Source organism: Phoca vitulina, unplaced genomic scaffold, assembly GCF_004348235.1.
Source record: "Phoca vitulina isolate PV1807 unplaced genomic scaffold, GSC_HSeal_1.0 scaffold2, whole genome shotgun sequence".
Lineage (NCBI taxonomy): Eukaryota > Metazoa > Chordata > Mammalia > Carnivora > Phocidae > Phoca > Phoca vitulina.
This window is the reverse complement of record NW_022589705.1, coordinates 92,393,366-92,418,719: the sequence shown is the minus strand read 5'-3', so window position 1 is coordinate 92,418,719 and position 25,354 is coordinate 92,393,366. Positions and strand designations below refer to the sequence as shown.

Sequence of the window (25,354 nt, the reverse complement as noted above, 5' to 3'; positions counted from 1 at the left end):
TGTGCCTGGGGGACCACGCTGGTGATTGGTCCGTCCAGCAGGTCAGGCTGCTCAGCTCTGGGCACTGTGGTCCTGAGCGGTCTCTCCATGCCCCAGCCTTGACCCTGTGGCAGTGGCTGGCACAAAGCAGAATGCGTGCTGAGAGAGGGAATACATTCAGCCAAACACAACTGTGAGCTCATTTATTGAGCTGCGTCCACGGCCAGAGGCACCCTCCTCTTGTATAGTTAGAAACTCGTAGAGCCCCCTTTTCAGAGCAGGAAAACGAAGCACCAAGAAATAAAGGTCACTCGTCCAAAGTAGTGCAGTTACTCGATGGCAGCGTCAGGGACCCCAGTCAAGTCTCTCTGACTCTAAAACCTGAACATGTCCACCGATGTCACGTTGCTTCTCAAATGCCACATGTTTGCTGAGCACCTACTAGGAGTCGGTCACCGGTCCTCCCTATCCCCCACTGCCCCACCCACACCCCAGGTCACAGGAGCTGCATGGTGCATTTGGGGTCACCAAGGCTGCTGCAGGGCCAGCAGGGGACAGGAGTTCTGCTGGGCAGGCCCCAGCCCCGGGCTGCCAGAACTGAAGATCTTGCACTCACCAGGCCGCCTTCTAGAAAGCCCCTCGGGTTGAGATCCCTCTCAGGGGCTTCCCAGCAGGTGGAACCTGTGGAGGTAACCTGCCTGATCCTGGCACCCACTTCCCCATTCTTCTCTTATGTCTCCCCCCACCATGGGCGCAGGCTCCCTTACTGTCCCCCAGCGAGGAACGTGAGCCCTCACGGACCTGCCGCAGACCTGGACCCGAAAGCCATCGGCACTGAGCTGGCCCGGCAGAAGGGTGTGAAAGTAAACACCAGGATAAAGCCCCGCAGCAGATAGGCACCTTGGGGGCCTCGGGGCCTGGGGGCCATAACTGGCCTTGTTTGTGATCTGAGTGGTCACTAAGGTGCTGTTAGAGCCCTCCGATGCCTCCCTTGAAATTCCAGCCCCAAGCATGCGGAGAGATGGGAGGCCAGACAGGGAAAGAGGTGGTAGCCTGAACTCAGGACAGACCGACAGAGCCGGGACAGGCGGTGGGAGGCAGGAGGCACGGAGTTAATGAGAGCCTGGGCACGCGCACACGCACGCACGCACACACACAATGACATGAAGAGGGTTGCTGGAGTATGGCCCAGGGGGATGAAAGCCACAGGGCAGAGCGTACTGGCAGCAGCCTCTTCTGTCTGCCTTCCCTCTGGCTGGTGTCGAACACATCTGTTTTCAAGAACAGGACACAACTTCGTTTTCTGCTTCTGCCACGCTCACCAAGAGCCCCATGGGCATTCTGATGTGTTCTCTGATGCCTGATATGAGCTGCGGGCCTCTGCAGGGACAAGGTAATATCACTAAGTGTCCGGTGAGGCCAGGACGGGGCTCACCCCGCAGTCATGTTCATAGGACCCCGATGAGGTGGCAAAGCCACAGGGACGTTGGGAATTACGGGCTACATTTTTTTTTTTTTTAAAGATTTTATTTATTTATTTATTTGACAGAGATTGCGAGAGCAGGAACACAAGCAGGGGGAGTGAGAGAGGGAGAAGCAGGCTCCCTGCCGAGCAGGGAGCCCGATGCGGGGCTCGATCCCAGGGCCCTGGGACCATGACCTGAGCTGAAGGCAGACGCCTAACGACTGAGCCACCCAGGTGCCCTACGGGCTACATTTTAAAGCTCCAGGGGGAGTCTTCAAGGATCCTGAGTGGGGCCCACAAAAGTCGGCCATGGATGCTGCTGTAAGTTCGAATTCTGTGCCACTGGGACACATATTTCGGAATCAGCCCCCCTGTGTTTTGACTAATCACAAAAACAAATGTGTCCTCTACAGAGGACGTCCCTCCCACCTCCCGGCAATGTCCAGGCACCTCCAGAAAACCCAGGAAAAGAGAAGTAGCAGAATCGTCCACCCCGACTCCCTCTGGGCCCGGCTTGCCCCAGGATCGTGTCCCCTTCCTGGCTCTGAGTGAATGCTGCTATGGACACGGTGATTTTCCTGATGAGTTATATGGCGTTCAATACTTTCAGTATCTTGGCATCCACCAGGGACTGGGCTGAAGGACAGGGAATGAAGCCTGGGAGCCCAAGAGAGTCACCCCAACCCCAGTCCTACAGGGTTCCATTCAGTCCCATCAGCTCCTGCCCCCGTGCCCTGCTGTCTGCTCAGGGGAGCTGGCCTTTGGGAAGAGACAGAAGACCACAGCCACAGATCCAAAGGCCAACACTGACCAACAAAACTCCCAGGCCTCCCCTATAACCCCACCAGACCTTAGGCCAAGAAACACAGAGCCAGCATGTTTGAGACAAGCTGACACAAACACTGGAGGACAGGTCTCCAGATCAAACCCCAGAAAGAACCCCTGGGCCACCAGGGGCCACGACTCTGCTTCCAGGCCCTTCTCTGAAAGCTTCTTGCCAAGGGCCCTGCTTTCTGACAGGTGCGTGTGACTTTCAACAGGGTTTGGGTGATGTTCGCTGCTCTCTTTCTTCCAGTTTGATTTACCCACTTGGGAAAGGAAGTGGCTGGGCCCCATTGCAATTGTGGGCCTCCAGTGCATTGAGAACCAAAGTTCGCTGGCTAGTGGGTGGGGAAGCATCTCAAAACCTTTCCATATTCGGTGCTTCCTTGGTGCCTCACACAGCGCCCCCGGGGACTCATGATCGCTGTCCTCATTGTCAAGATGCAGAGAAAAATTCGGAGGGATTAAGTGACAGACGAAGTGACATAGACGCAAAGTGGCAGTGCTGGGGTGGGGGTGAGGGGGCGGGGTGAACCACGGTGTCTCTGCTAACAGGAAAAGGGGGAAGAGCATCTTCCCTCCATCAAAGGGGTCTTTCCTGGTGCCTCCATTCAACCGGCATTTATCGTGGGCCAGGACCTGCTGCGAGACGCTGCAAGATGCTGTGGGGTTTTGTTTTTGTTTTTGTTTTTGTTTTTGTTTTTATAGCAGCAGGGCAGCTATTTGCTTACTGAGCATTTATGAAGTGCCAGGAGCTGGGCCACGCATGTATGTAAATCATCTCACGCGACCCCCGTCACCCTGGGGCTCGGCGTGGCTACCTAATTTGCCCAAATCGCTTTGCTAGGAGGAGGCAAGGCGGGGATCCAAAAACACATCTTTACCCAAAGGACGCCAGCAAACACGGGAAAGAGATGGGACGGTGTTTGTGATGCAGACGGGCTGCGTCTGAGGACCCCAGAGTGGGGGTCCTGCAGGACCTACCAAGAGGGTCCTTGGCTTTGTGCAGGATGAAAAGCAGATGTGTGCCAGAGGAAGTAACAGCCTGAGTGACAGCGAATAGTGTGCGTGACAGTGTACTTCTGACAGAGTGTTGGGAGACTCGGAAAGGAGAATGAGTCTTGTCGTCAGCTGGGGCTAGGGGTTTCCATTGGAAAGGAGTCTAGGGGACGTGTTCCTTCGGGAATCCAGGGTAGGGTCAGAGCAAAGACGAGTGATGGTGAATAACAGGTGTTATCTTATAAATCACTGAAGGGATGGGGTATTGATGCCAGCATCGGCCGAGGTTTGTTGGAAGCTGATGCCCTGGAACATATTTGGGATCTGGCTCCTCTTAGGTGTTATCAGGTCTTTGGGGCCTAGGACAAAACTCAGAGAATGATTAAATTTTTTGCTTTCCCTGGAAGTGGGAACATAGCTTCTTTGGCTTATTTAGAGGCAAAGTAAAGAGTAGGAGTAAATGGGGCCCAGCAGAAAGAGTGGGGATGGAGCCTTTCTACTTTTTGTTCTATGTTTTTTTTCTTTTTAGATGTTTCCTGCGTGGTTTGTCCCCTCAGGCCTTGTCCACAGGGCTCTGAGAAGCCACAGGAATATGTAGGTGCAGACTCAAGACCCGGCTTCATCTCCAACACTGGGGAAAAGGATTGTACATCATGGGGCTTAACCCTGTGCTCCCCTACGCCATCTGGACAGCGCCCAGGTGATGTAGGAAAGACATTAGGGTTCGAAGCCAACAGCTGAGAAAGAATTCTTGAGATGTCTTTTGTGCAAAAAGGTGGTTTTATTAAAGCTTGGGGACAGGACCTGTGGGCAGCAGGAGCTGCACTGGGGTCATGATGAGTGGCCCATTATAGACTTTCAAGTTGGGAGGGGGTCAGGGATAGCGTAAGTCTCCCAGGTATTTTGGAAGCAAGGTTTCCAGGATCCTGAGGGGGCTAGCTATTGTTGGGAAAAGGTCATTTGTTACCGTCTAGTAAACCCTCAGTCGTGAGACCCTTCAGATGTATATCGGTGGGTCCTATGCTTGGGGGATGATTGCCAACAGGTATCTTGGGGGGTAGAGATAAAGGAAGCTTCCAAAGGAATTTTTATATGTTAGACTTAAAGGATCCTGGGAGTCAGGCTAAGATTGCCTTTTGCCCTTAGCAAAGTATTAACACCGAAGCAGCTGAGTTCCTAGAGGAACGTCACTCTGCTTGTTTCAAGGACTTGTCAGTGGGCTGTAGGTGGTAAGGAAATGTAATTTTTCTTCTGCCTTTGTTTCCCACATCACAGGGAAAGGGACCTCCCAGGGTACCCACAATGCAATGCCTTTAATTAAACAGCATCACCCTCAAAACATTCTCAAGAGATTTCATTTTTTCCCATCCCGTACTACACAAGTGAATTTGAGGAAAGCCTGTTTAAAAACCAGTCATTACTATTGACTTCCTGGTGGTTCTCCTTAATGAGTTCCTCACTGTTCTGGCAGTACGCGGCTACATACGCCCATCTTCATCTCCGGTGCCGTGGAAAGGCCTCCTGCCTGACACCAAGTCCTCGGCATCCATGCGCAGACCTTGAGGGGGTATGCACGTTTTATTTACACGGCTCCCATGCAAGCTTTGCTCATTGTGACTTTGGCTAAGTCATCCGAACTGTAACAATTTCTCCATTAATAAAGTAGGAGTTGCTACCCTACCACATGAGAATTAAAGATGTGAAAAGAGAGACGAGCCTTGGGGTGTCTGGGTGGTTCAGTCGGTTAAATGTCTGCCTTTGGCTCAGGTCATGATCCCAGGGTCCTGGGATCAAGTTCTGAGTCAGGCTCCTTGCTCGGCCGGGGGCCTGCTTCTCCCTCTGCTTCTGCCCCTCCCCCCAGCTTGTGTGCATGTGCTCTCTCTCTCTCAAATACATAAAATCTTCAAAAAAAAAAAAGAGAGAGAGACGAGCCTTTCTAAAACCAGCACCACTGACTGAATGGCTTCCTGGGCAGAGCCTGACTACTAGTGGTACCCTGAGGACAAGCGGAGGAGGGGGGTGGCTGGTCTTCCCAGTGCCTGTGATGGGAGGAAGTGGTGCCCACATATGTGTTCAGCTGGCATGTGCTGGTTCATTCCCTGAGTGCCTACCATGTGCCAGGCATGGGGCTGAGCACTGAGGATGCAAGACCCTCCTACAGCTCAGTCTAGTTGTTTTGCATGTCTTTCTATATTGAAGGTACAGAGATAAAACTTGGCTGAGGCAGACAGGATTGGTGAGGGACATGATAAATTTATTTTTTATTTTTATTTTTTTTTAAGATTTTATTTATTTATCTGACAGAGAATGACACAGTGAGAGAAGGAACACAAGCAGGGGGAGTGGGAGAGGGAGAAGCAGGCTTCCCATGGAGCAGGGAGCCGATGCGGAGCTTGATCCCAGGACCCTGGGATCATGACCTGAGCCGAAGGCAGATGCTTAACTGACTGAGCCACCCAGGCGCCCCGGGACATGATAAATTTAAACTTGAATTCCAGAAGTGTGCTCACGAAAGCTATCACCCCAAAGCCTTGTGGAATATGCTTTGTGGGGGCCCATTTGTCCTCGCATAGTCAGGACTGGGTCATGGCTCCTTTGAGAATAGTCACTTTCCTTTGTTCCTGTGAGCTACCCCCAACCCCAGCCAGCTGGGTCTTGTGCCTCCTCCCCCACGCCTCCCGCCCCAGCTGGTCAGGATGAATGCAGTGTCACTGTGTGAGCTGAGCCGCAGGGACATTCCACAGACCCAGCCTTGTGCTTCCTCCACAATCTGTCTTCCCCTTCTTTGCCTCACTCCATCCTTTGCATCCCAGCCTGGGCTACATTTTCCTGAGATGGAGGCGGTGGAGCTGAGGGGCCGAATGTCAAGGTCCCAGAGCCAGACCTCCTCGGTCCCCAGCCCAGTTTCATACCAACCAGTGACTTGGGCAATCCTTCCAACTTCTCTTAACCTCAATCATCTTACTGTAAACAAGGATGAGGATAGTACCTGCACCATGGGGTCACTGTGAGAATTTACTACTGAGAATTGACTACAGACCATTTTTCACATTGTCTGCCACAAATTAAGTACTTAATTAATGTCCGCCTTAATCTAGTACTTGTTTTGCATTTTCTCCTCCTAAGGTGATCATGGTCTTATTACACAGTTATAGGCTTGGAAGAAACACCTCTAGGATCTGAGGTGGATGGGGACTGTTTCTTAGAAGAGAATTGATGGAGGCCGCTGGGTGGCTCAGTCAGTTGAGCATCTGCCTTTGGCTCAGGTCACGATCCCAGGGCCTTGGGATTGAGCCCCGTGAGGGGATTAAGCCCTGCCTCAGGGGCAGCCTGCTTCTCCCTCTCCCTTTGCCACTCCTCCTGCTCCTGGTCTTTTGTGCTCTCTCTCTCTGCCAAATATATAAATAAAATCTTTTAAAAAGAGAGAGAGAGAGGGGCGCCTGGGTGGCTCAGTCCGTTAAGCATCTGCCTTCGGCTCAGGTCATGATCCCAGGGTCCTGGGATCAAGCCCCGCATGGGGCTCCCTGCTCAGTGGAGAGCCTGCTTCTCCCTCTCCCTCTGCCCCTCCCCCGGACCCCCCATGCGAGCTCTCTCTCTCTCTCACTCTCCCTCTCTCTATCTCAAATGAATAAGTAAATCTTTTTTAAAAAATAAAAAAGAATTGATAAATAATAATATAATGTTATAATATCCACCATTTATTGAGGCATTACTCTCTTCTAGGTATCACATAACCAATAATTAACAATAACTAGGGGCGCCTGGGTGGCTCAGTCATTAAGCGTCTGCCTTCGGCTCAGGTCATGATCCCAGGGTCCTGGGATCGAGCCCCGCATCGGGCTCTCTGCTCTGCGGGAAGCCTGCTTCTCCCTCTCCCACTCCCCCTGCTTGTGTTCCCTCTCTCGCTGTGTCTCTCTCTGTCAAATAAATAAATAAAATCTTTAAAAAAAAACAATAACTAATACTTAATGACAATAGTAGCCAATCCTGATTTAGCACTTACTATCTGCCAGGCCCTGTTCTAAATGCTTTTTGTGTATTAACAAATCCTAACAACCCTTTGAGGAAGATAACTATTAATGTCATCTCACATATGAAAAAACTAAAGCACAGAGAGGCAAAGCAACTTGCCCAAGTTCCACCAGTAAGTGGCAAAGCCAGGATTCAAACGCCTCTTCCCCTGTGTGCTAACTCCGCAAAAATCAAACTAGGTGTAGCCATTTCCCAGCTCAAGATCCCAGTGGCAGGCTTTGGGGCGCTCTGTCCCCTGGGCTGGAGGACTGTATCTCCAAACAGGGCATCAAATTAGGCCAGTGGGCCCTGAAGCCCTGCAAAGGTCCCCCTTTCTTTGTGTCTGGAGAGAGCACCTGTCTTGATCCGATTTCAGGACCCTCCCACTCCCCACCGCCAATCCCTGGCAGATTCTCAACCTCCCACGTGGTTTCTCCCTCCTGGAGACCAGCAAGCACTCAGACCAACCCTAAGGGGACCCTTACCCCAAGTGACTCTAATAAAAGCTGGTGTTCTCCAACTGAGAATTGTCTCTGGTTATGGGTGAAGGATGGGGTGGGGAGGGGTGGGGTGAGGGTAGTCAACAGCCTAAGAGAGATGCCAGGTAAGACAGCTCTTTCTTTCCTCAATTCTTCTCATTTACAATTGAGGGGCACACAGTGTTTAGATAAAATCTTTTTGTTCTCTGGTTTTCTTCCTTCTGCAGAGAGGTGTGTGCTATAGGTTTTCTGCTGGTTTTCCGGCTAGATTTTCCTAAAGTTTTTGGTATATAGACTCAAGTGGACTCCAACCAGTGTATCGATAATAACCTCCTGTATTGGTAATAACAATAGCTCATGTGTATTGCTCACTTACTAAGTGGCAGGTACTTCTGGGCACTTTACCTTGACAAAGACACTATCCTTGACCAAATTTTAGCTAGGTTCCTCTGAGCCCTCTTCTAGACGAGGCCTGGCCTTCTCTGTCAGCCTGTCCTTGCTGGGACTGCAAGATCCAGTTTTACCAAGACTCCTACTAAGTCAGTTGAGTGAGAATCGCCCCCACCCTTGATATCTGGTCACCCTCCATATCTGATCAAGTTCCCCATCCCCCATCTTTGGTGTCTAAGTCTTGGCCTGCCTTTAGCAAGAATCCTGCTGGGTCAGTTTAGCAAGAATCTCCCTACCCTTTATATCTCCTCTTGGTATTTTCCATCCGCTGACCCCTCCCTCTGCGCCTGTCCGGGCTGTCCTGGGAAGCGAGCTTCCTCACTCCCCCCCTATTGCAATACCCCTATGGCAACAGTCTTGAATAAAGTCTCCCTTACCGCTCCAGCAAGTGTCAGAATAATTTTTTCATCCTCAACATGAATGAGTTCATCTAACCTCACAAGGATCCTAAGAGGTAGGTACCATCAATGTCTCCACTTAGAAGCGAGGAAGGAGGGAGGAGAGATGTCTCCTTGGGGGTGAGACATCAGCTGTTGGCACCTGGACGTTCCCCCAAGTTCTTCGGCAGCAGGTGGTCCCATCAATCCATCTGTTGGGATACTAACCAGGCAAGATATTGCGTCCTTTGCGACACAAATCCCAATATTCTCCAACAGCCTGCCGGAACCGCGTGGGAGGCGGCGGGAGCTAGAAACCCGGAGGGAGCAAGCCGCCGGACGCCGTCTCCTAGCAACCGGGCCGGGGTCACGTGACCCGCCTCACGTGGCCGGGAGCGGCGCTGGAGTCCGAGCGGCCGCCGCGAGCGGGGCGGGGCGGGGCGCGGCGGGACGGGGCGGGGCGGGCAGGGGCGGGGCAAGTTCGTTTCCCGAGTTCGGAGCTCAGGAGCCCCAGCGGCTGCCGCGCAGGTGCCCTCCGCCTGGGTCGGGATGGAGCTGCCTACCGTGAACCTGAAGGTGGCAACGGGCAGGGTGGGGCGCGGGCGGGGCGGGGCGGGTTCCCCCAGAGTGTGTGGGGCGTTTGCTTTTTTCAAGAAGGATTTCAGAAGTGAGAGGACCGAGAGCTCGGGGCAAGAGGGGGTGGTAGGGAGACAGCGAGAGCGTGGCCCCCAGGTGGGAAGGAGGTGAGCAGACCGGCCATAGCAGGGAGAGGAATCCAGGGAAGGGCCAGCAGGGAAGACCGAGGGGGAGCTGGAGGCGGTAGGGGAGGGAAAGGGCCGCCCGTTCCCCTTTGCAGCCTCGGCGCCTCCGGCCCGCGAGTCCCGGGAGCCTGAGGATCGCTTTGGCCTGCGCGCCCAGAATTCCCCTGGAGAGAGGGAGGGAGGGAGCCGCGGGGTGGGGGCGGGCCCTGAGAGCCCAAGGGGTCTCGGCGGCGGTCACCTGCCGGTCGCCCAGAGAGGGGGCTAGACCTTTCATCTGCACGCCCCGCACCGCCCCGCTGCTTCGTTGGCTTCATCAGGTTAAGAAAACCCGAAATTCCCAGACCAGTGGTTTCCAAAGCTTATAAATCCAGCGTCCTTATTTCATAGGAAACAGGAACTCCAATAGAAGTTACTTAGAAACAGAAAACCCCAACTTTGTGCCCTTAGGAAAGCACTGCGCGGCTTCCTGGGGTGTCTTCATTTCCTGTGGCATGTTCTCAGCTCCTCCAGATGCCAGCGGCTTCTTCATTTTGTCCCCGGCCGTGCGGGCGGGCTCCGCTTCTGGACTGCGCTGACGGCAGAGGGGCTGGGGCCTTTAGCTTTGGGCTGGAAGGTGTGAACGTTGGCCCAAACCTGCCATTTGGGGTCTCGGTGCTGTCCCCCTAGAGACTATATCCAGGAACGCCCTTTTACTCACCAGTGACAAAGCATTTAGCACACGTGGTGTCCAGCACTGAAGGAACCTAAGAGACAGAGGACCACAAAACAACACAATCCATATTTGGATTATTAGACGGGGTTTGTGTTATGACTTAACGGAGGCAGATTTCCCTTAATCTCATCTCCCTCCCAGAAGCTTCCAGCCAGTTTGGTTTACAGGAGGGCAACCGAGGTTTGTTGGTGTCAACATTCACTGTGTTCCAGGCAGTGTGGAGTCAGTGCCCACTGCCTTTTCTCTGATGAGAGATTTGCCTAAAATCATGGCTAAGAGAGCATCAGGCGAGGGACAGAGCTGCAGGAATGGAGAGGGCAGGGGGCCCTCATTCCTGGAGCATCTGTGGTATGCCAAGTGGTTCATTTGATCACAGCCACTTCTGAGAAAGCTGATATTGTCGCCTTTCTTACAGATGAGCAAACTTCGGGGCAGATAAGTAACTTGCCAAAGTCCCACAGGGATTAAGTGGCAGAGTTAGGCTTTGAACCCACTGGGGTCAGACTTCAAAGCCATATCCTTTCCTGGCCACCAGTTAGGGCTGACTTTGGCCTTGACGGTGTCCATCCACTAGGAGGGCTTCGTCTGTTTGGGGCTTTTTTTTTCTTTTTTTTTTGAGCAACTTTATGGGCTGACAGGCCCAGTGTGCCCACAGGTATGAGCTGTGCTGGTGTTCTCTGCCCCAGAGTGAAACGGGGCCTTCCCTTGGCTTAGGAAACAGGACCCCAGGTTTCCAAAGGTCTTAGCTGCTACCAGTCAGAGACCAGTAAGTGCTGGGAGGCCCTGAGGGGCCAAGGTTGCCAGGGAACATACATCCCATTGAATTTGAATATCAGATCAACAGTGAATAATTTTCTAGCATAAGTATATCCTAGGCAATATTTGGATCACACTAACAAAGGGCTTATTAACCAAAATTCAAAACTAACTGGGCATTCTGTATTTTTGTTGTTGTTGTTAAATCTGGCCACTGTAGGGAGGGCGGCTCTCGACACCTTGCTTGTAGGCACTTAAGTGGGATGTTCTGAGCCAGCCCCTCAGGAGCTAGGAGAATGCATGCCTGTGGACCTGCATTCCCTCGTTTCATCTATTCCATGGCATTTGGCTGAATCCTGCTCGTGCCCAGCCCTGCCGGAGTGGTCAGTGGTGCCAGGTGAAAGAAACAGCTGCCCCAGGCCCTTCACACAAAGGGCCGTCCCTAACTGAGTCCCATCTATGAGGCAAGTCCTGAGCTGGAGAAATGACATTGAGACAGGCCTGGCCCTGCCCAACCCCCAGCTTCCTGTCTGTCTTCCACTGTCTTCTGTCCAGCCACATTGGCTTCTTTTCAGTTTCCAGAATGTTCCGTGCTTCCTTCTGCCACAGGGCCTTTGCAGGTGCTGCCCCTTCTGCTTGAAATGCTCTTCTTTGATCTCTGCCCCTAGTGAACCCCCTGCTCACCGTTTTTACCCTGGCTTAAATGTCACTCCCTCAGAGAAGCCTCCTAACCACCCCACTCTCCCCCACCCCACCCCGTTGTAGAATGAGGCTCCTTTTCCTTTACTATAACTGTCCCTCAGAAAGAAGGTCTCACTGGATCCCTCATTCCTAAGACGATGATCTGATCAGCAGGTGTCCCCCATGACATAAAAGTTCTGCCACAGCTGCCCTGCTCACCGTTGAGCTCACCGTTGAGCCCCCAGGGTGGGTGCCAAGCAGATGCCAGGGATGCCGAGTGAAGTGTTTGAGAAACTTAGCACCATTTGATCATGTGTCTCAAGCCTCTGGGAAAAGAAACCTCCTGGAGTCTTGTGAGAAAAGGCCATGGGAGGAGGGTCCAGGGAGTAGTGTAGCATTAGGGTTAAGGACTCAGGAAGCCGACTTCCTAGTGGTAGCAATGAGAATGGCCACGCACTGAAGGCTGACCACCTGGTGGGCACTGTGTTGTGTGTTTCACACGCCTCTCCACCTCCCTGGACCACTAGATCCACAGAACAACCCCATGACATAGGCGTGATGGTCCCTACTTTATAGAAGAGCAAACAGCAGTTCCGAGAGGTCAGGTGACTTGCCCAAGATCACACAGCTTCCAAGTCACGGAGCCCCGGCTCCATAGGATCAGATCCGCATATTTGGCTTCATTGCCCACACAGTTAACCACTGGCTGACTCTGCCTCCCCAGTACGGCATTCCTGACTTAGGTCTCTTAGCCTCAGCTACCCTTGGGGACCTTACTGCCTCATGTAACAGGCTGCTGAGTGTTTACACAGGACTAATAGAACTATATTTCCCGTATTGATCTGTCTGTTGGCCTTAGGTCTGTCTACCTCCTGTCCTAGAAGTCTTTTGCCCCCCACCCCATTCGCCCCTGGGCCCTCTAGTGGCACATAAAGGGTCTAAGTCCTGGTCCCCATGACCCCTTGGCTTCCCCTTAGCCTTCCCTTCTGGTTAAACCTCCTCATTTCCATCCACCCTTCCCTTGCTCTTCCAGATCCTGACAGCATAGCACAGACTTTGCCACTTACTAGCCCTTTGACCTTAAGCAGGTCTCTTAACTCTCTGACTATCCGTTTCCTCACTGTAAAAAGAAGATAAAAATAAACCCTACCTTCTAGGGTGGTAAGAGGAGGATCCCGTGGTCCAGGAGTTGGTGGGGCATTACATTTTTAGTAGCAGAAAAAGTCAGGCCAGATAGAGCTATTGGACATTTGCATCTGAGCTCTCTTGTTTGTAAGTATCACACTGTGGGCCGATTACTTAATCTCCCGCTGCCTCAGTGTCTTCATAAGTACAAGAACATGAATAGTCCCCCACACACAGTGGCCAAGTGTTCGAAGCAGTGCAGACACATGGCAGGCAGGTCCTTGTCAGTTACAGGAGGTGTGTTGTTAGCTTGTTAGCGCTGTTACAGGATGCCTGTTCCACGTGGGTACTTATGGTTGTTACGTGGATTCGCACAGTGACTGTCAGACACCTCTCTGTGGTTGAGGCACCCCACTGGGACATATGGGGGCGGGGGATAAGGATTGCGTCCAGTTCGCAGAGAGTGAACCTTGGGCACAGACGCAAAGGGACATGGTCCCTGGACCAGAACCCAGGCCTCCAGTCCAGCATCCTGTGACCCCTGGCTGCCTTGGCTCATCCTCCCTCCCCTGCCCCGTCTTCTGGGGAAAAGCCAGGCAGCCTCCCGGGCGCCGAGCACTGTATGAAGAGTGCAGGAGCTCCGAACTCTCTTTGCTCTTGCCCAGCCAGGATGGGCTGCCCAGGCGCATTCTCTCAGAACGCAGTGCCTTCCTCCCCTAGTCTCTCAGGCAGTACCTGAGAATCCCTAGTGTCCCCTTGGTTATCAGAAACCTTCCCAGCAGCCGGCAGACAGTTCTTTGTGCTGAGATGAGTCACTGTTCCCTCCTGTGTCAGGAAGAGCCGGGCCCATTTGGCTCATTTTCTGGTTGGAGCTCTTCTGGACACCAGGCCTCTGTAGGCCTGGGTGGGTGTGCCCTCCCATTACGAAGATGGGGAAACTAATAAAGAGGAGGATTCATCTTCTGGGGGTTTCTATTCCCAAGGGCTTAAGAGACATGATCAAAAGGTGCTAAGTTTCTTAACTATTTATAAAGCAAAAGTGACGGCACATGGAGGGGACACAGTATGTCTTTAGGGGTCCTCAGTGTTTCCAGGTTGCACTCTTCCCAAAACAAATGGCTTAGTTTTGGACTTCGGGCAGGTGCTCACTGCGTATTACAGGTCTTTCCGGCGCTTGGCAAAATATTTGTCTCACAGGTGACGCAGCCATTTCCCCACAGGCTTGCCTGCATCTCAGCTGGCTTCCGGGTCTCAGCTTTTCATCTCCCCTTCATCAAGCAGGGCTCTGCAGGGCCAAGAAGTACCCACGTGTTAAAGACCCACTGTGTGCATGGTCTGGATGTGGGAACCAGAGCACTTGGAAATGAAGACGGTTTCTGGAATAGAAGCCAACAGTGGGGAAGGCTCAGGTGTTGATTTTCAGGAGGAAGGTGGTCATGTGACCTGCCTCCCCTGTGCTCCCTTCCTCAGTGTTTGCTCTCAGTCTGAAAGCCGGACACCAGGACCACTGCGGCTGGTCACATGCTGGGGCCTTTGAGGCAGGGCTTCTCCCCTCTGTGGGCAGGGTTTCCTGTCAAGACAGAGGGGGTATTGGTTGGCTCTTGAGATAAAGATCAGAATTCTTCCCCACAACCCCCAGGCCTGGCCCTGCCCACCCCCCAGCTTCCTGTCTGTCTTCCACTATCTTCTGTCCAGCCACATTGGCTTTTCAGTTTCCAGAATGTTCCATGCTTCCTTCTGCCACGGGGCCTTTGCAGGTGCTGCCCCTTCTGCTTGAAATGCTCTTCTTTGATCTCTGCCCCTAGTGAACCCCCTGCTCACCGTTTTTACCCTGGCTTAAATGTCACTCCCTCAGAGAAGCCTCCTAACCACCCCACTCTCCCCCACCCCACCCGGTTGTAGAATGAGGCTCCTTTTCCTTTACTATATAACTGTCCCTCAGAAGGTCTCACTGGATCCCTCATTCCTAAGATGATGATCTGATCAGCAGGTGAGACATAAAAGTTCTGCCACAGCTGCCCTGCTCACCGTTGAGCCCCCAGGGTGGGTGCCAAGCAGATGCCAGGGATGCCCGGTGAAGTGTTTGAAAATTTAGCACCATCTGATCATGTGTCTCGAGCCTCTGGGAAAAGAAACCCATGGCAGACTAAGCCTCCTCTCCCTCGGTCTCCCCAACTTTGTAACGGGAGGAGCACACCCACCCAGCCCCAGAGAGGCCTAGTGCTCAGGCGACACCGGGCTCACGGTCAGGTTTGAGCCGTGGCTCTGCCACTGGGCAGCAGTCACTCACCTCGGAGCCTCAGATTCCTCAACTGTAAACGGCACCTCTGGGGGTTGGAAGGATTAAAGACGTCCACGTTCAGAACACACAGTGGTGCCCACACTGAGGCAGCGCTCCAGGGCAGAGGTAGCCAATCACGAAGCTCCCAGAGCAGAGGTAGCCAATCACAAAGCTCCCTTCCAGAGCAGAGATAGCCAATCACAAAGCTCCCTTCCAGGGCAGAGGTAGCCAATCACAAAGCTCCCAGGGCAGAGGTAGCCAATCACGAAGCTCCCAGAGCAGAGGTAGCCAATCACGAAGCTCCCTTCCAGAGCAGAGATAGCCAATCACAAAGCTCCCTTCCAGAGCAGAGGTAGCCAATCACAAAGCTCCCCTCCAGAGCAGAGGTAGCCAATCACGAAGCTCCCTTCCAGGGCAGAGATAGCCAGTCACAAAGCTCCCTTCCAGAGCAGAGGTAGCCAATCACGAAGCTCTCTTCCAGAGCAGAGATAGCCAATCACAAAGCTCCCTTCCAGAGCAGAGGTAGCCAATCACGAAGCTCCCTTCTAGCGCCAGCCTTCCGTAGAGTGCACACGTGGCTGTGTCAGGGGCTCGGCTGCTCCGTAAAGTCAGGAGCACTGGTCCTTGCAGGGCTGTTCTCCCAGCTTAACGACTCTCTTTCGGGCCATGGCACCAGAGCCCTTTTGGTTCACTCGCACTGGGCCCTGGGGGGTTACGGTGGAACGTCCCGGCCGTTTCAGCTCCCCCCATGTGCAGAAAATGTCCACATTTGTCACAAGCTCCAAAGGCTCCCCTCCGCTGAAAGCCCGGGCCCTCCCACCCTGCAAAGGTTGGGAGCACCGGAGTCAGACTTACACTTGAACTCGAGTTTCACCCCACCATCGGTGGAATCTAGATCAACTTAATTTTCCTCGGAGTCTAGTTTTCCCATCTGTAAAATGGGAATGATCATGGTGTCTGTTCAGAGGCTCTCGTGAGGCCCAAAGAAGGAGGCGTGAGGTGTTTGGCACAGAGCAGGTGTGCAGTAAATAGTAACTCTTCTCGAAGGGCTTCTCCCTCCAAAGCCAGAGTTCTTTCTTGCAGGTGGCAATCCCCACTTCTGCCCTTTCACCGGTCCAGAAGCCTGGGCCATTCACTGCACACTCTTGCCGTGTCTGCCCTCACACTCAGGCCAGTACACTGCCCCCTCCCCGGGCTCTTGGCATCCCCCCTCCCAGCTTGACCCCCCCAATCCCTTGAGTAACTCTTTCAAGGTCCCCCATCTACCATTGGGACCCCCATGGAAGCTCCTGACTTGGGACTCCTGATGTGGGTCCACTCCCTCTTCCTCCCCATTTATGTTCCCTCTGCCACCTCTGGAACACCTTGCTCTCCTCCCTTTTGCCTGGCTGGTCCCTGCCTATCCCTTACCTGGAGCGCCCTCCTACTTCGGAAGCTCCAGCTGACAGCCGCCCTGCCCTCCCCATAGCATCCGCTCCCTCCTTCTTCATTCGCTTTCCAAGCAGGGCCCTTTTGATTACCAAGAGTAGAGACAAGTTCTAGTAAAGGGGGCTGCGATTTTAAGGACATATGGGAAAATGAAAGGGGTAGAATGGTGTAGAAATCTAGAAAAAATCCACGCTCCGTGCTGAGGCCCTCGCTACCCTCCCGCTGCTCTTCCCCTCCTGCCCCCTGGTGCTCTCCTGCTCCTTGGATGCGGGTAGCAGACAGCCACTGGGCCCCACTCTGTACCCCAGCTCTGTGTGCCAAGAAACCAGCCTCGTTTGAGTCCCACGCCTCCCCCCAGCCATTTCCTATCCAGGTATATCCTCTGATGCCAGAGCAGATTGTGAAGCAGGAGGGAAGCAGGAGGGCGTGTGGGTGTCTGCTGCCCCAAGGGAGTAGGGCCGAGTGACACGGCAGCTCCCCCGGCCTGACCTGCACTCTTCCTCCTTCACCCCTGCTTCGCTCACTGTTGCTGGTGTTTTGTTGTTGCTGTTGTTGTTTAAACATATTTGTAAAGCCCTGTTAGGTGCTAGACAGGTGCTTCCTGTGTTTTCTGGCTCCAGAAGCTCTCCCACCCCTCCCCAGATGGTGGTCTCACTCATAGTTCTTTTCTTTCCTTCCCCCAGACGATCCTGCTGGTTCACTGGTTGCTGACGACCTGGTGAGTGACTCCGCAGGTGACCACTTCTGAGTCCACCTGTCTCCCAGGATCTGGGTCCATATACCCCCAGGCTCTCGTCCATGTGTCTCCTGGCCAGTTCCAGAACTAAATAGCACCTTTGTCAAGAATGTCATCAGCATCCCCATGTCCCAAGAATGTCTGAGGAGCAGGCAGTTTCCAGAGGCCTCTGCCATCACCCCCCCCCCATCCCAGAAGCTTCAAGCCTTCATCCTAGGGGAGGTGGCTGGCCCAGGGCAGTCCCCACAGCTCAGATCCTCCTCCAGATATTGCCCAGGCCCCTTTGGGGGCTTGGCATGACTCTGGTTCCTCCCCAAGGCCTTTGTATCTGGAAGGTGTGAGGTGCTAAAGCCAGGGGGCCCGTCTCACATAGCCTGCTGGACTCCCCGAGGCAGCCGTGGGGTGGATGCCGGCTAGAGCTCTGTGTGTCTGTGACCTTGGGTTAGTCACTTAGACTCCCTGAGTCATTTTCTCACCTACAAAATGAGTGCATTACTGACCCTCCCATTTAGCCTGTAAGGTCATTGGAAGGTGAAAGCCGAGTTTTAGAAACTGTAATAACCACTAACATTTCTTGAGGGTGTCTAGGAGCCAGCCACTGGGCTGAGCACCTTCTGTGGGTTGGCTCCACAGCTCAGCAAGTAGATACTTTATGACCCAAGATGCAAGGTGGGATCACTTGCTTAGGGGTGGACCCTATTTCTTATATCACACTCCTGCCCAGAGATGGCAGACTTGGGATTCAGATGGACCTGGGCAGGTCCTGGCTCAGCTGTGGTCCAGCCAGGTTACCTTAGGCAAATGGCCCACCTCTTGGGACCTTGGTTTCCATCTGTAAAATGGGTATAAGGATAGCGCACATCCCTCAGGGGCTGTGAGGGAGAAGCATGTTGTGCTCATCCAACACTCCCCAGGGCCTGCCACAGAGGGAGGCTCGAGCATTGCAGGCTTGATTTCATTATTACTGTCTGTTTTACCTGCCGAGCTGTGGGGCGATTTCCCTGCCAAAGCAGGACTGGAAACCGCTGAGCTTCTGTGTGCATTTTGCAGAGCTTGAAGTATGCTGCACATGTAAAATGGTTGTGAATAATGCAGACAGTGAAAGTCATGGCTAATGACTTTGGGAAGCAAGGTCAAAATACAGATTTCTCAGTCATACTCCCCAAGATTCTGAGTTGTGGTCTGGGCTGGGGCCCCCGCACTAGCTTCTTAAAACCAAAAAGTCAGGTGACTTAAAGACTATCCAGCTGAGTCAGGTTCTACACTTCACAGCTTTGTACGCGTTCTCTGTAGGGAACACTTCAGAATCCAGAAACCTGACGTGACTCGGGTGCCTCTTCCCACAGGGGCTGCATCACGTTCTCGGGCCCCTATCCCTGGGCCAACTTCACCATCCTGGCCGTGGGTGTGTGGGCTGTCGCTCAGCGGGACTCCATCGACGCCATAAGTCTGGTGAGGTGGGGGAAGCAGGGAAGGGACCGGCCTCGGGGTGGTCCGTGGCCCCCCCTCTTACCCCCCTCGACCCATCCCAATCCTGTCTCTTCCAAGGAAGGGGGCCCCCACCCCTCCCCCTGTTTTCCATTTCTAAAGCCTTGTCAAGAAGCCCTCCCCAGCTACCAGCCCAGGTGTGTCTTCACTAGCCTGGCCCGCTTCTCGGCCTGCCTGGCTCCGGGAGCCCTGAGTCTGCTCAGTGCGTTCCCCTGAGAGAAGCATGGGCGGGGTCCCCCCAAGTGCCCCAGCTTGGCCACTCCTCGAGGGCACTGGAGCATGTCCCCGATAACCCACCTCTAGGGCCCTCTTTTAGCAGGGAGCCCCACGAAGAGGGAACTGCTGTACTTCGTGAGGTCAGAGTGGACACAGCCCCGCTGAGCTCTGCCGTGGGGGAGCTTCCCAGCACCCACTGCGCCCCAAGGGGCAGCCAGCTCTCCAGCAGGGCCTGTCAGGATAACTAAGAAGGGAGTTCCCTGTGGTGCAGACGGAGTGGGTGAACTCCAAGGGACCTTACATTTCAGAGGTTCTAGAACCAAGTCTTGTGCCCCATCGTGGCCACAGGCTAGGTCCAGACCTGGGTCCCCACATCCCTGCACTGGGTGCTGTAGTCCTCGGTCAGGCGTCTCACCCACCAGGTCCTGCCTGCTTGCTGATCTGTTTTCCAGCAAAGCCTAAGGACACAGGAGGGCACAAACGGAGCTTCCAGTCTGGTGTTTGTGGTAAGGGAGCCATGAGCCGTGATGGAGCGTCAGGGTGCTCATAAACCCTGATGGCACATGGTCCCCCCGGGCCCTGCGCCTGGCCTGTCTTGCAGTTCCTCAGTGGCTTGGCGGCCACCATCTTCCTGGACATCGTCCACATCAGCGTCTTCTACCAGCGGGCCGGCTTCACGGACACAGAGCGCTTTGGGGCCGGCATGGCCATCCTCAGCCTGCTCCTCAAGCCCTTGTCTTGCTGCTTCGTCTACCACATGTACCGGGAGCGCGGGGGTGAGCTCCTGCTCCGTATTGGTGAGGCCACACCTCTGGCCAGCTCCCTGACTGCCCCTCTCGCCGGCCAAGGTGCTGGCGGCGCCATCTCCCACGTCTCCCCTGTCTCTGGCTTGCCTCACCCACAGCCCCTGCCCATGTGAGCTGGCCTTGCCCCGGGGGACGAGGGCTCAAGGCGTGGGGGTGGGGGAGGTGGGTGCCGACACTGACGACCAGGCTAGAAGGTCTACAAGCTCCGGTCTCTGCTGCACGAGCCCAGGGCTCCCATCCCAGCCTGCTGTGAGCTTTCCCGGGCATCAGGCTACGGGCAGAGTTGGGGGCAGGCCCAGAGCCCCGCCTCAACCCGAGCACGGATGCAGCTGGGTGAGCCCCAGTCCCGCAGGCAGCTCTGGGCGGCCTGCAGCCTGAGGCTGGTAGGCATCCACGGGGCCAGCTTCCTCTCAGCCCCATGCCTAGAGCCTCCCCTCCTGCCGTGTGGGGTCTGGGTGGCCAAGGGAGGGGGTCTGCTGGCATGGGCCGTGGAGCCTCAGCCGAAGCTGGCCCTGAACTGCGGGTGCTTTCCCTGCTAATGTCCCGGTCACCTCAGCCTGCCCACCACTGGCCCTCCCACACCCTCCTGAGCTGTAGCCCCTTCTCCTGGCGGCTGGGCCATTTTCCTGTTCTCTCTCACATACTGCTCATCTCCTTTCAGAGAGGTGGGGAGAGGGTGGGGGTGGTCTTCCACTGTCCCTTCCCAAGAGGAGAGGCCCGGAGGGGCCCATGACCCACCTAGAGGGGCAGCTGGGCCAGGGCAAAAAGCACCTGTGGCCTCCCCAGGGCTGATCTCAGCAATGCCCTGGGGTTGCGGGGAGTCACTCACATTCCTTGCATTGGGCAGATGAAGGAGCTGGTGCCCAGAGCCCCTGGGACTTGTTCAGGGTCAAGTGTGCAGGGCAGAGAGGGGAGCAAAGAGCATGGGCACTTAGAGCCCTCGCCCCTACCTAGGACCCCCAGCCCAGAGCTCTGGGCTCTGCAACTGTGCCAGCTCTGGGCCTTCTGGTTACAGTAGCTCGGGGTCCACTCTGCCCGGGAGAGGAGCCTGTGGGCCAGGGCTGGGCATCCCTCTGCTCAGATGCGTGCTGCTCCGGGAAGGCCCCAGTGTGATGGCCAAGAGCACTGGCTTTGGGCCCATGTTGCCTTGGCTTGAATTTTAGTGTCCTCCGCATCAAGCACCATACTGGGGGCAAGTCAGTTCATCTCTTTGACCCTCAGTTTCCCTGTCTGTGAAGTGGGGGCAACCCAAATACCTGCTCTGGAGGGTTATGGGAGGATTGGCTGAACACCTGCTAAAAGCCGGCGGGGGGGGGGGCACTGCTGCCCCCGTCATTGTCCCAGTGCCTTCCTGGTGGGGGGTGGGTGGATCTTGGTTGGGACTCAGTAGACTGCCTTGAGTCCTCACCCTTCGTTTTTTCCTTCCCCCCTCATCACCCCCACCCTCAGGTTTCCTTGGACCATCACAGGAGCGCAGTGACTACCAGACGATTGACTCACCAGAGGCGCCCACAGACCCCTTTGTAGGCTCGGAGGGCAGGGGTCACTCCCCGCAAGGGTACTGAAGCCAGTCTGCTTTGGCCCCAGCGCAGGGGCCAATGGAGCAGACCCCAGAGACAGCCCAGGCTGCATCGCCCTCCTCGTGGCTTGGATGGCATTCTAGAGATGTTCCTGACCTCCACCCCCCTTTCTTGGACTGTGTTCTCCTGTTGCCCATCTCCCTAGTCAAGTGCCCTGAGTGGCCCGGAGCCCCGTGCACACCTGTCCCAGACTCCCTGAAGCCTCCTCTCCCTTCAAGGTACCCCAGTGGTCTGAGGCTGGGAACCGTGGTCTCTTTCCTCACCTCCCTTAGCGGCTCCGTGTAGCCCCCGTCCTGAACCATGCCTGAGCCAGGCCTTGCCCAAAGTTTATTGACCTCGCCCATGGAAGCTCTGAGAGCTTTGGGTGATGCTCAGTCCTGGGAGCAGCCCGGCATGGGAGTGAGGTCCCTGTGCTTCTCACTGCCTGGTAACTTGGTGCTTGGGGACCTCGGGGCTGGAGGCAGGAGGTGTGTGCAGCACCTGAGACCCACCACGGCCTCCAGCTGCCCTTCCCACGGCCATGGCATTCACATTTGGGGAATCGGTAGCTGGGTGTGTTTTGAGCCATGGTTAATCTCCCAGCCGGGCTGGGGCCTGGACCTGCCATTCCTGAGATTTCTCCTTTGAACCCGCAGGGAACCTGGGCTTAGCTGCCCATTTTGTTGTGGCAGGAGGAAGCAGGGGCTCACTCCCCAGCTTTGGCCTAGCCAAGGCCCCAGCAGAGGAGGGCGCTGTTTGGTGTGGCCGATGGGCATCCATGTCTCTGAATCAGATGACTTGGTTACCGGTTTGCATCCCTCTCTGCCACTTTCTGGCTGTGTACCTTTGGGCAGCTTAATGTCTCTGACCTCAGTGTCTCCTGGAAAAGAGCTAATGCCTGCCCCGGGGGTGATGAGACGAATGAAGTGTGCCGTGCCTGGCCCTCGGAAAGCTCCCTAAGCCACAGCAAAGTTGGTGGGTTGCTCCTTGATCCTGTGATGATGTGGGGTCAGTAGGCAAGGGGCGACCTCTTCCTGGCAGACCCTATGTCCTGGTGTCAGGGCTGACTGGGACCAGTACCCATCCAGAAGCCCCAAGTGTCCCATGGCCAGGGTCCTAATCTACATCGACTGGACCGAGTGTTGACCTCAGGGCCTCATGGGCCTGGGCTCTCCCAGGCCATCCCGGCTTGTCCCCAGCACAAAGAGATCAAGGCCTAGTGCACAATCCCACCACCCTCCTGGGGCTCGGTACGTGGTATTGCTGAGTGCGGGCTGCAGGGCTCAACTCTGGGGCCTGCTCTCAGGGAACAGATATTAAGAGTCCTCTGGCAGGAGGCAAGAGCTCCGAAAGGGACCCCTGGGAAGGGACCAAGGGACACCGAGTGGCTGCAGCTGCAGGAAAGCTAGAAACAGTTTCACCATCAGAAGGGGACGAATAGATAACGTGTGGTACATTCATTCTATGGATATGGTTCAGCAGTTCATGTGAATAAACCAGACCTAGTTCTATTGACATGGGTCCCCCTATGGTGAGCAAAACAGATTGTAGAATGGCATCTTCAACGTGAGCGTTCGCATGAATTTAAAAACCTCCAAGCGATATCATATGTCGTTCCTGAGCGTATATGTAGTGAAATACAGAAGTGTGGACTAGAAGGAAGGACCCTTCAAGGTCATGGCTGAGGCAGCCTTGGGTAGGGGAGAGGTGTGACCTTCGGGGCATGGGACTAAAAACCCAAGTTCCGGTTCTCTTGTTTATCCCAGTTCCTGGCACACGGCAGGCTTGCGCTGTGCGTGCTCCTGTGTGTATGTGGTGAATATGTCAGATTTCCAAAGGGAATGAAAAGGTGGGGGGGCCACAGTGGGGGGACAGCTAATAGAGCCTGTGTCAACCAGAGGGGAGAGTATATTCAGAGACCCCGGTTCCTCCTAGTCCCAGACCCTCGAGTTCGATCGGATCTTTATGGGGGGCAGAGGAAGGCCCCTGTCTTAAGTGGGGGTCCCCAGAAGCAGACCCTGAATGCAGCGTCTGGCTTGGTGCAAGCAGGGGCGGGGGCTGGGCTTTCTGGTCATTGGCCAAGGGCTGCTCTGGAGTTGGGGGACAGTGACTTAACCTCCCAGGCTACTCTGGCTCCCTGACCAGGCAGGCCCAGTGGCCCCAGAAGCTGGAGGGCTGTCTTTCAAGAAGAGTGCCACCAGAGGTACGGGGACAGCGAGAGCCACCAGTGGGGTGCCCCCCTTCCAAATGGCAGGTCTCGTAACTGACGTTCGAACATTCATTCAACAAGCAACCAAGAGCCTATGGGAGCTAGGAGTCTTCCAGCTGCTGGGGATACCCGAATCAAGGGGAAAAAGCCCCAAGTACCAGGAGATTCCATTTGGCATGAGAGGTTCCAGGCAGGGGAACAGCTCATAGGAAGGCTTGAGCAGGTGTGTGCCTGGCCAGACTGTTTCTGGGCACGGTCGGGAGGCCGGAGTGGCTGGAGCCAAGGGAGGGAAGAAAGAACGAGGTCAGAGAGGCATCAGGGACCAGGTAGCAAAGGGCTAGTAGGTCATTTTGAGGACTTTGGCTTTTTTTGAGTGAGATGAGGGGCCGCTGATGGGCTTTGGGCAGAATGGGACATGATCTGACTCACACTCTAAAAGGACAGTGTCGATGGCTTGGGCTGGGAGGTAGAGATGGGGGTGGTGACAAGTGGCCGTGTTGAGCAGAACACCATGCACCGATTGTCCCTTCCAGGGAAGGACATCAGGCAGTTCTGCCCACTGTCAGAGTAATCAGAGGCTCCAAGGAAAGCAGTGCGGTCAGTCACTGGCTGGACAACGCCTTACTCACGCCTAGAAAAGACCAGATCAGCCTTGGCGGCGGGCGGCGGTCCCCCGTGGCCAGCAGTAACTGAGGCAGGGCAGTTGGCTTACTCTCCCCTCTCTCCTGCCAGAGTGGAAGGACACTCCCTTCCCTGCAGAGGACAGACACAGCAGTGGGGTTGGCCGCGCGCCACATGACACGCATGCGTAAGCAGAACAAAAGAGCGAACCCTGGGCTTGAAATAGGGGAAGATATTCCCACACGAGGTGACAAGGTCAGCACAGGCTGTTGTGGGCTCTTTATCTCTTGGGAAGGAAGTGTTCCAGCCTCAAGGCCCATTGTTACCCAGTGGGTGGGTTTGAAAGACAACAGGCAAGCGACTGCCTCGCCCAACAGGGCCGCTCTTGGATATGTTCTGAAGGCAAGGCGACAGGATTCACTCGTGGACAGGATGCAAGAGAAAAAGAAGAATCCACGATTGCAAGGTTTGGGGCCTGAGCAGCTTGGGGCTTGAGCTGCCACCGACTGGGAGGGAGGGTGGCAGGAAGGCCAGGTTCCAGGAAAGGCCAGATGAGCCACACTGAGGAAATGGGGCTTCCCACCAGACCTTCTCACCACCGGGAGGCCAGCTTTTACAGACACTTGGAAGTACTCTGTATTTCATCCTATAGTATCTGCTGATCCGGAAACTGTCAACCACAGGAAGCAAATTCCTCTTGTCTCTGCTCTCCTGCCAGTGAGGACGGAAGCCACTTGTCTAGTTCCCAAATCTTGTATTTCTTGTTTTCACAAAGCTGAGCCTTCGAGATGAGGGAGCCAGAGACAAGCCCCTGTCCCAGGAGAAGTCTCTGTCTTCTGTTGGCCAAAACTGGACCAGAGGCAGCTGAACCTGCAGGAGCCCCTGCCGTAGGCCCATCCTGGGAGTCTCCAGAACAGCCTGGAAATTCCAACTCTCCCGGCCTCCCTCCAAAGTGGCCCTAGAGCCAGAAAGCCTTGGTCAAATCCCTACTGGCACCCCATGACTGGCTGTGTAAGAGACAGGACAATCTCTTAACCTCACTGTGAGTCAGTTTTCTCATCGGAAAAGTGGGGCTACTCATAGTGTTGACTCAGGGATTAGTAAAGTCTGAAAATGTGTAACATCAGCATTTCTCATTACCTGTGTTACCACGTTAATTATTCAGAGAGAGGGAGGGGGTGATGGGTGTAGGGGAGGAAAGAGTCTTCCTCAGCCCTCTTAGGGTCCCTGGCTGGGTCTGAAAATTAAACTGACAAAGATTAACAGGAGAAAAAAACACGTACATTTTTTCGAACTTTTACATGTACACAAGAACTTTCACAAGAGAAGGAAGGCCTGATGAAGTGATAAGAGCAGGGAGCTTTTATACCTTTCACACAAAGAGACAATAAAT

At 54.7% G+C, this 25,354-nt stretch overlaps 1 protein-coding gene and 1 non-coding gene across 3 annotated transcripts; one reads left to right on the top strand and one right to left on the bottom strand.

Moving 5' to 3' along the window:
* Positions 1 to 3,792: 3,792 nt before the first annotated feature.
* Positions 3,793 to 3,975, bottom strand: LOC116626953. Its single transcript, XR_004298380.1, has one exon. It is a non-coding gene; the product is annotated as a small nucleolar RNA SNORA73 family (small nucleolar RNA).
* Positions 3,976 to 9,056: 5,081 nt separating this feature from the next.
* AGTRAP (angiotensin II receptor associated protein) lies at positions 9,057 to 22,646 on the top strand. Of its 2 annotated transcripts, none has more exons than XM_032393519.1 (5): positions 9,057 to 9,158; positions 17,010 to 17,044; positions 18,409 to 18,514; positions 19,368 to 19,542; positions 21,022 to 22,646. In XM_032393519.1, exons 1-5 carry the CDS (start codon positions 9,132 to 9,134, stop codon positions 21,135 to 21,137), a joined length of 459 nt encoding a protein of 152 aa, XP_032249410.1. In that variant the 5' UTR covers positions 9,057 to 9,131; the 3' UTR covers positions 21,138 to 22,646. The 2 variants fall into 2 exon arrangements, with proteins under 2 accessions (XP_032249410.1, XP_032249404.1); XM_032393513.1 differs by having other exon boundaries at positions 19,368 to 19,563.
* The last annotated feature ends 2,708 nt before the right edge of the window (positions 22,647 to 25,354 follow it).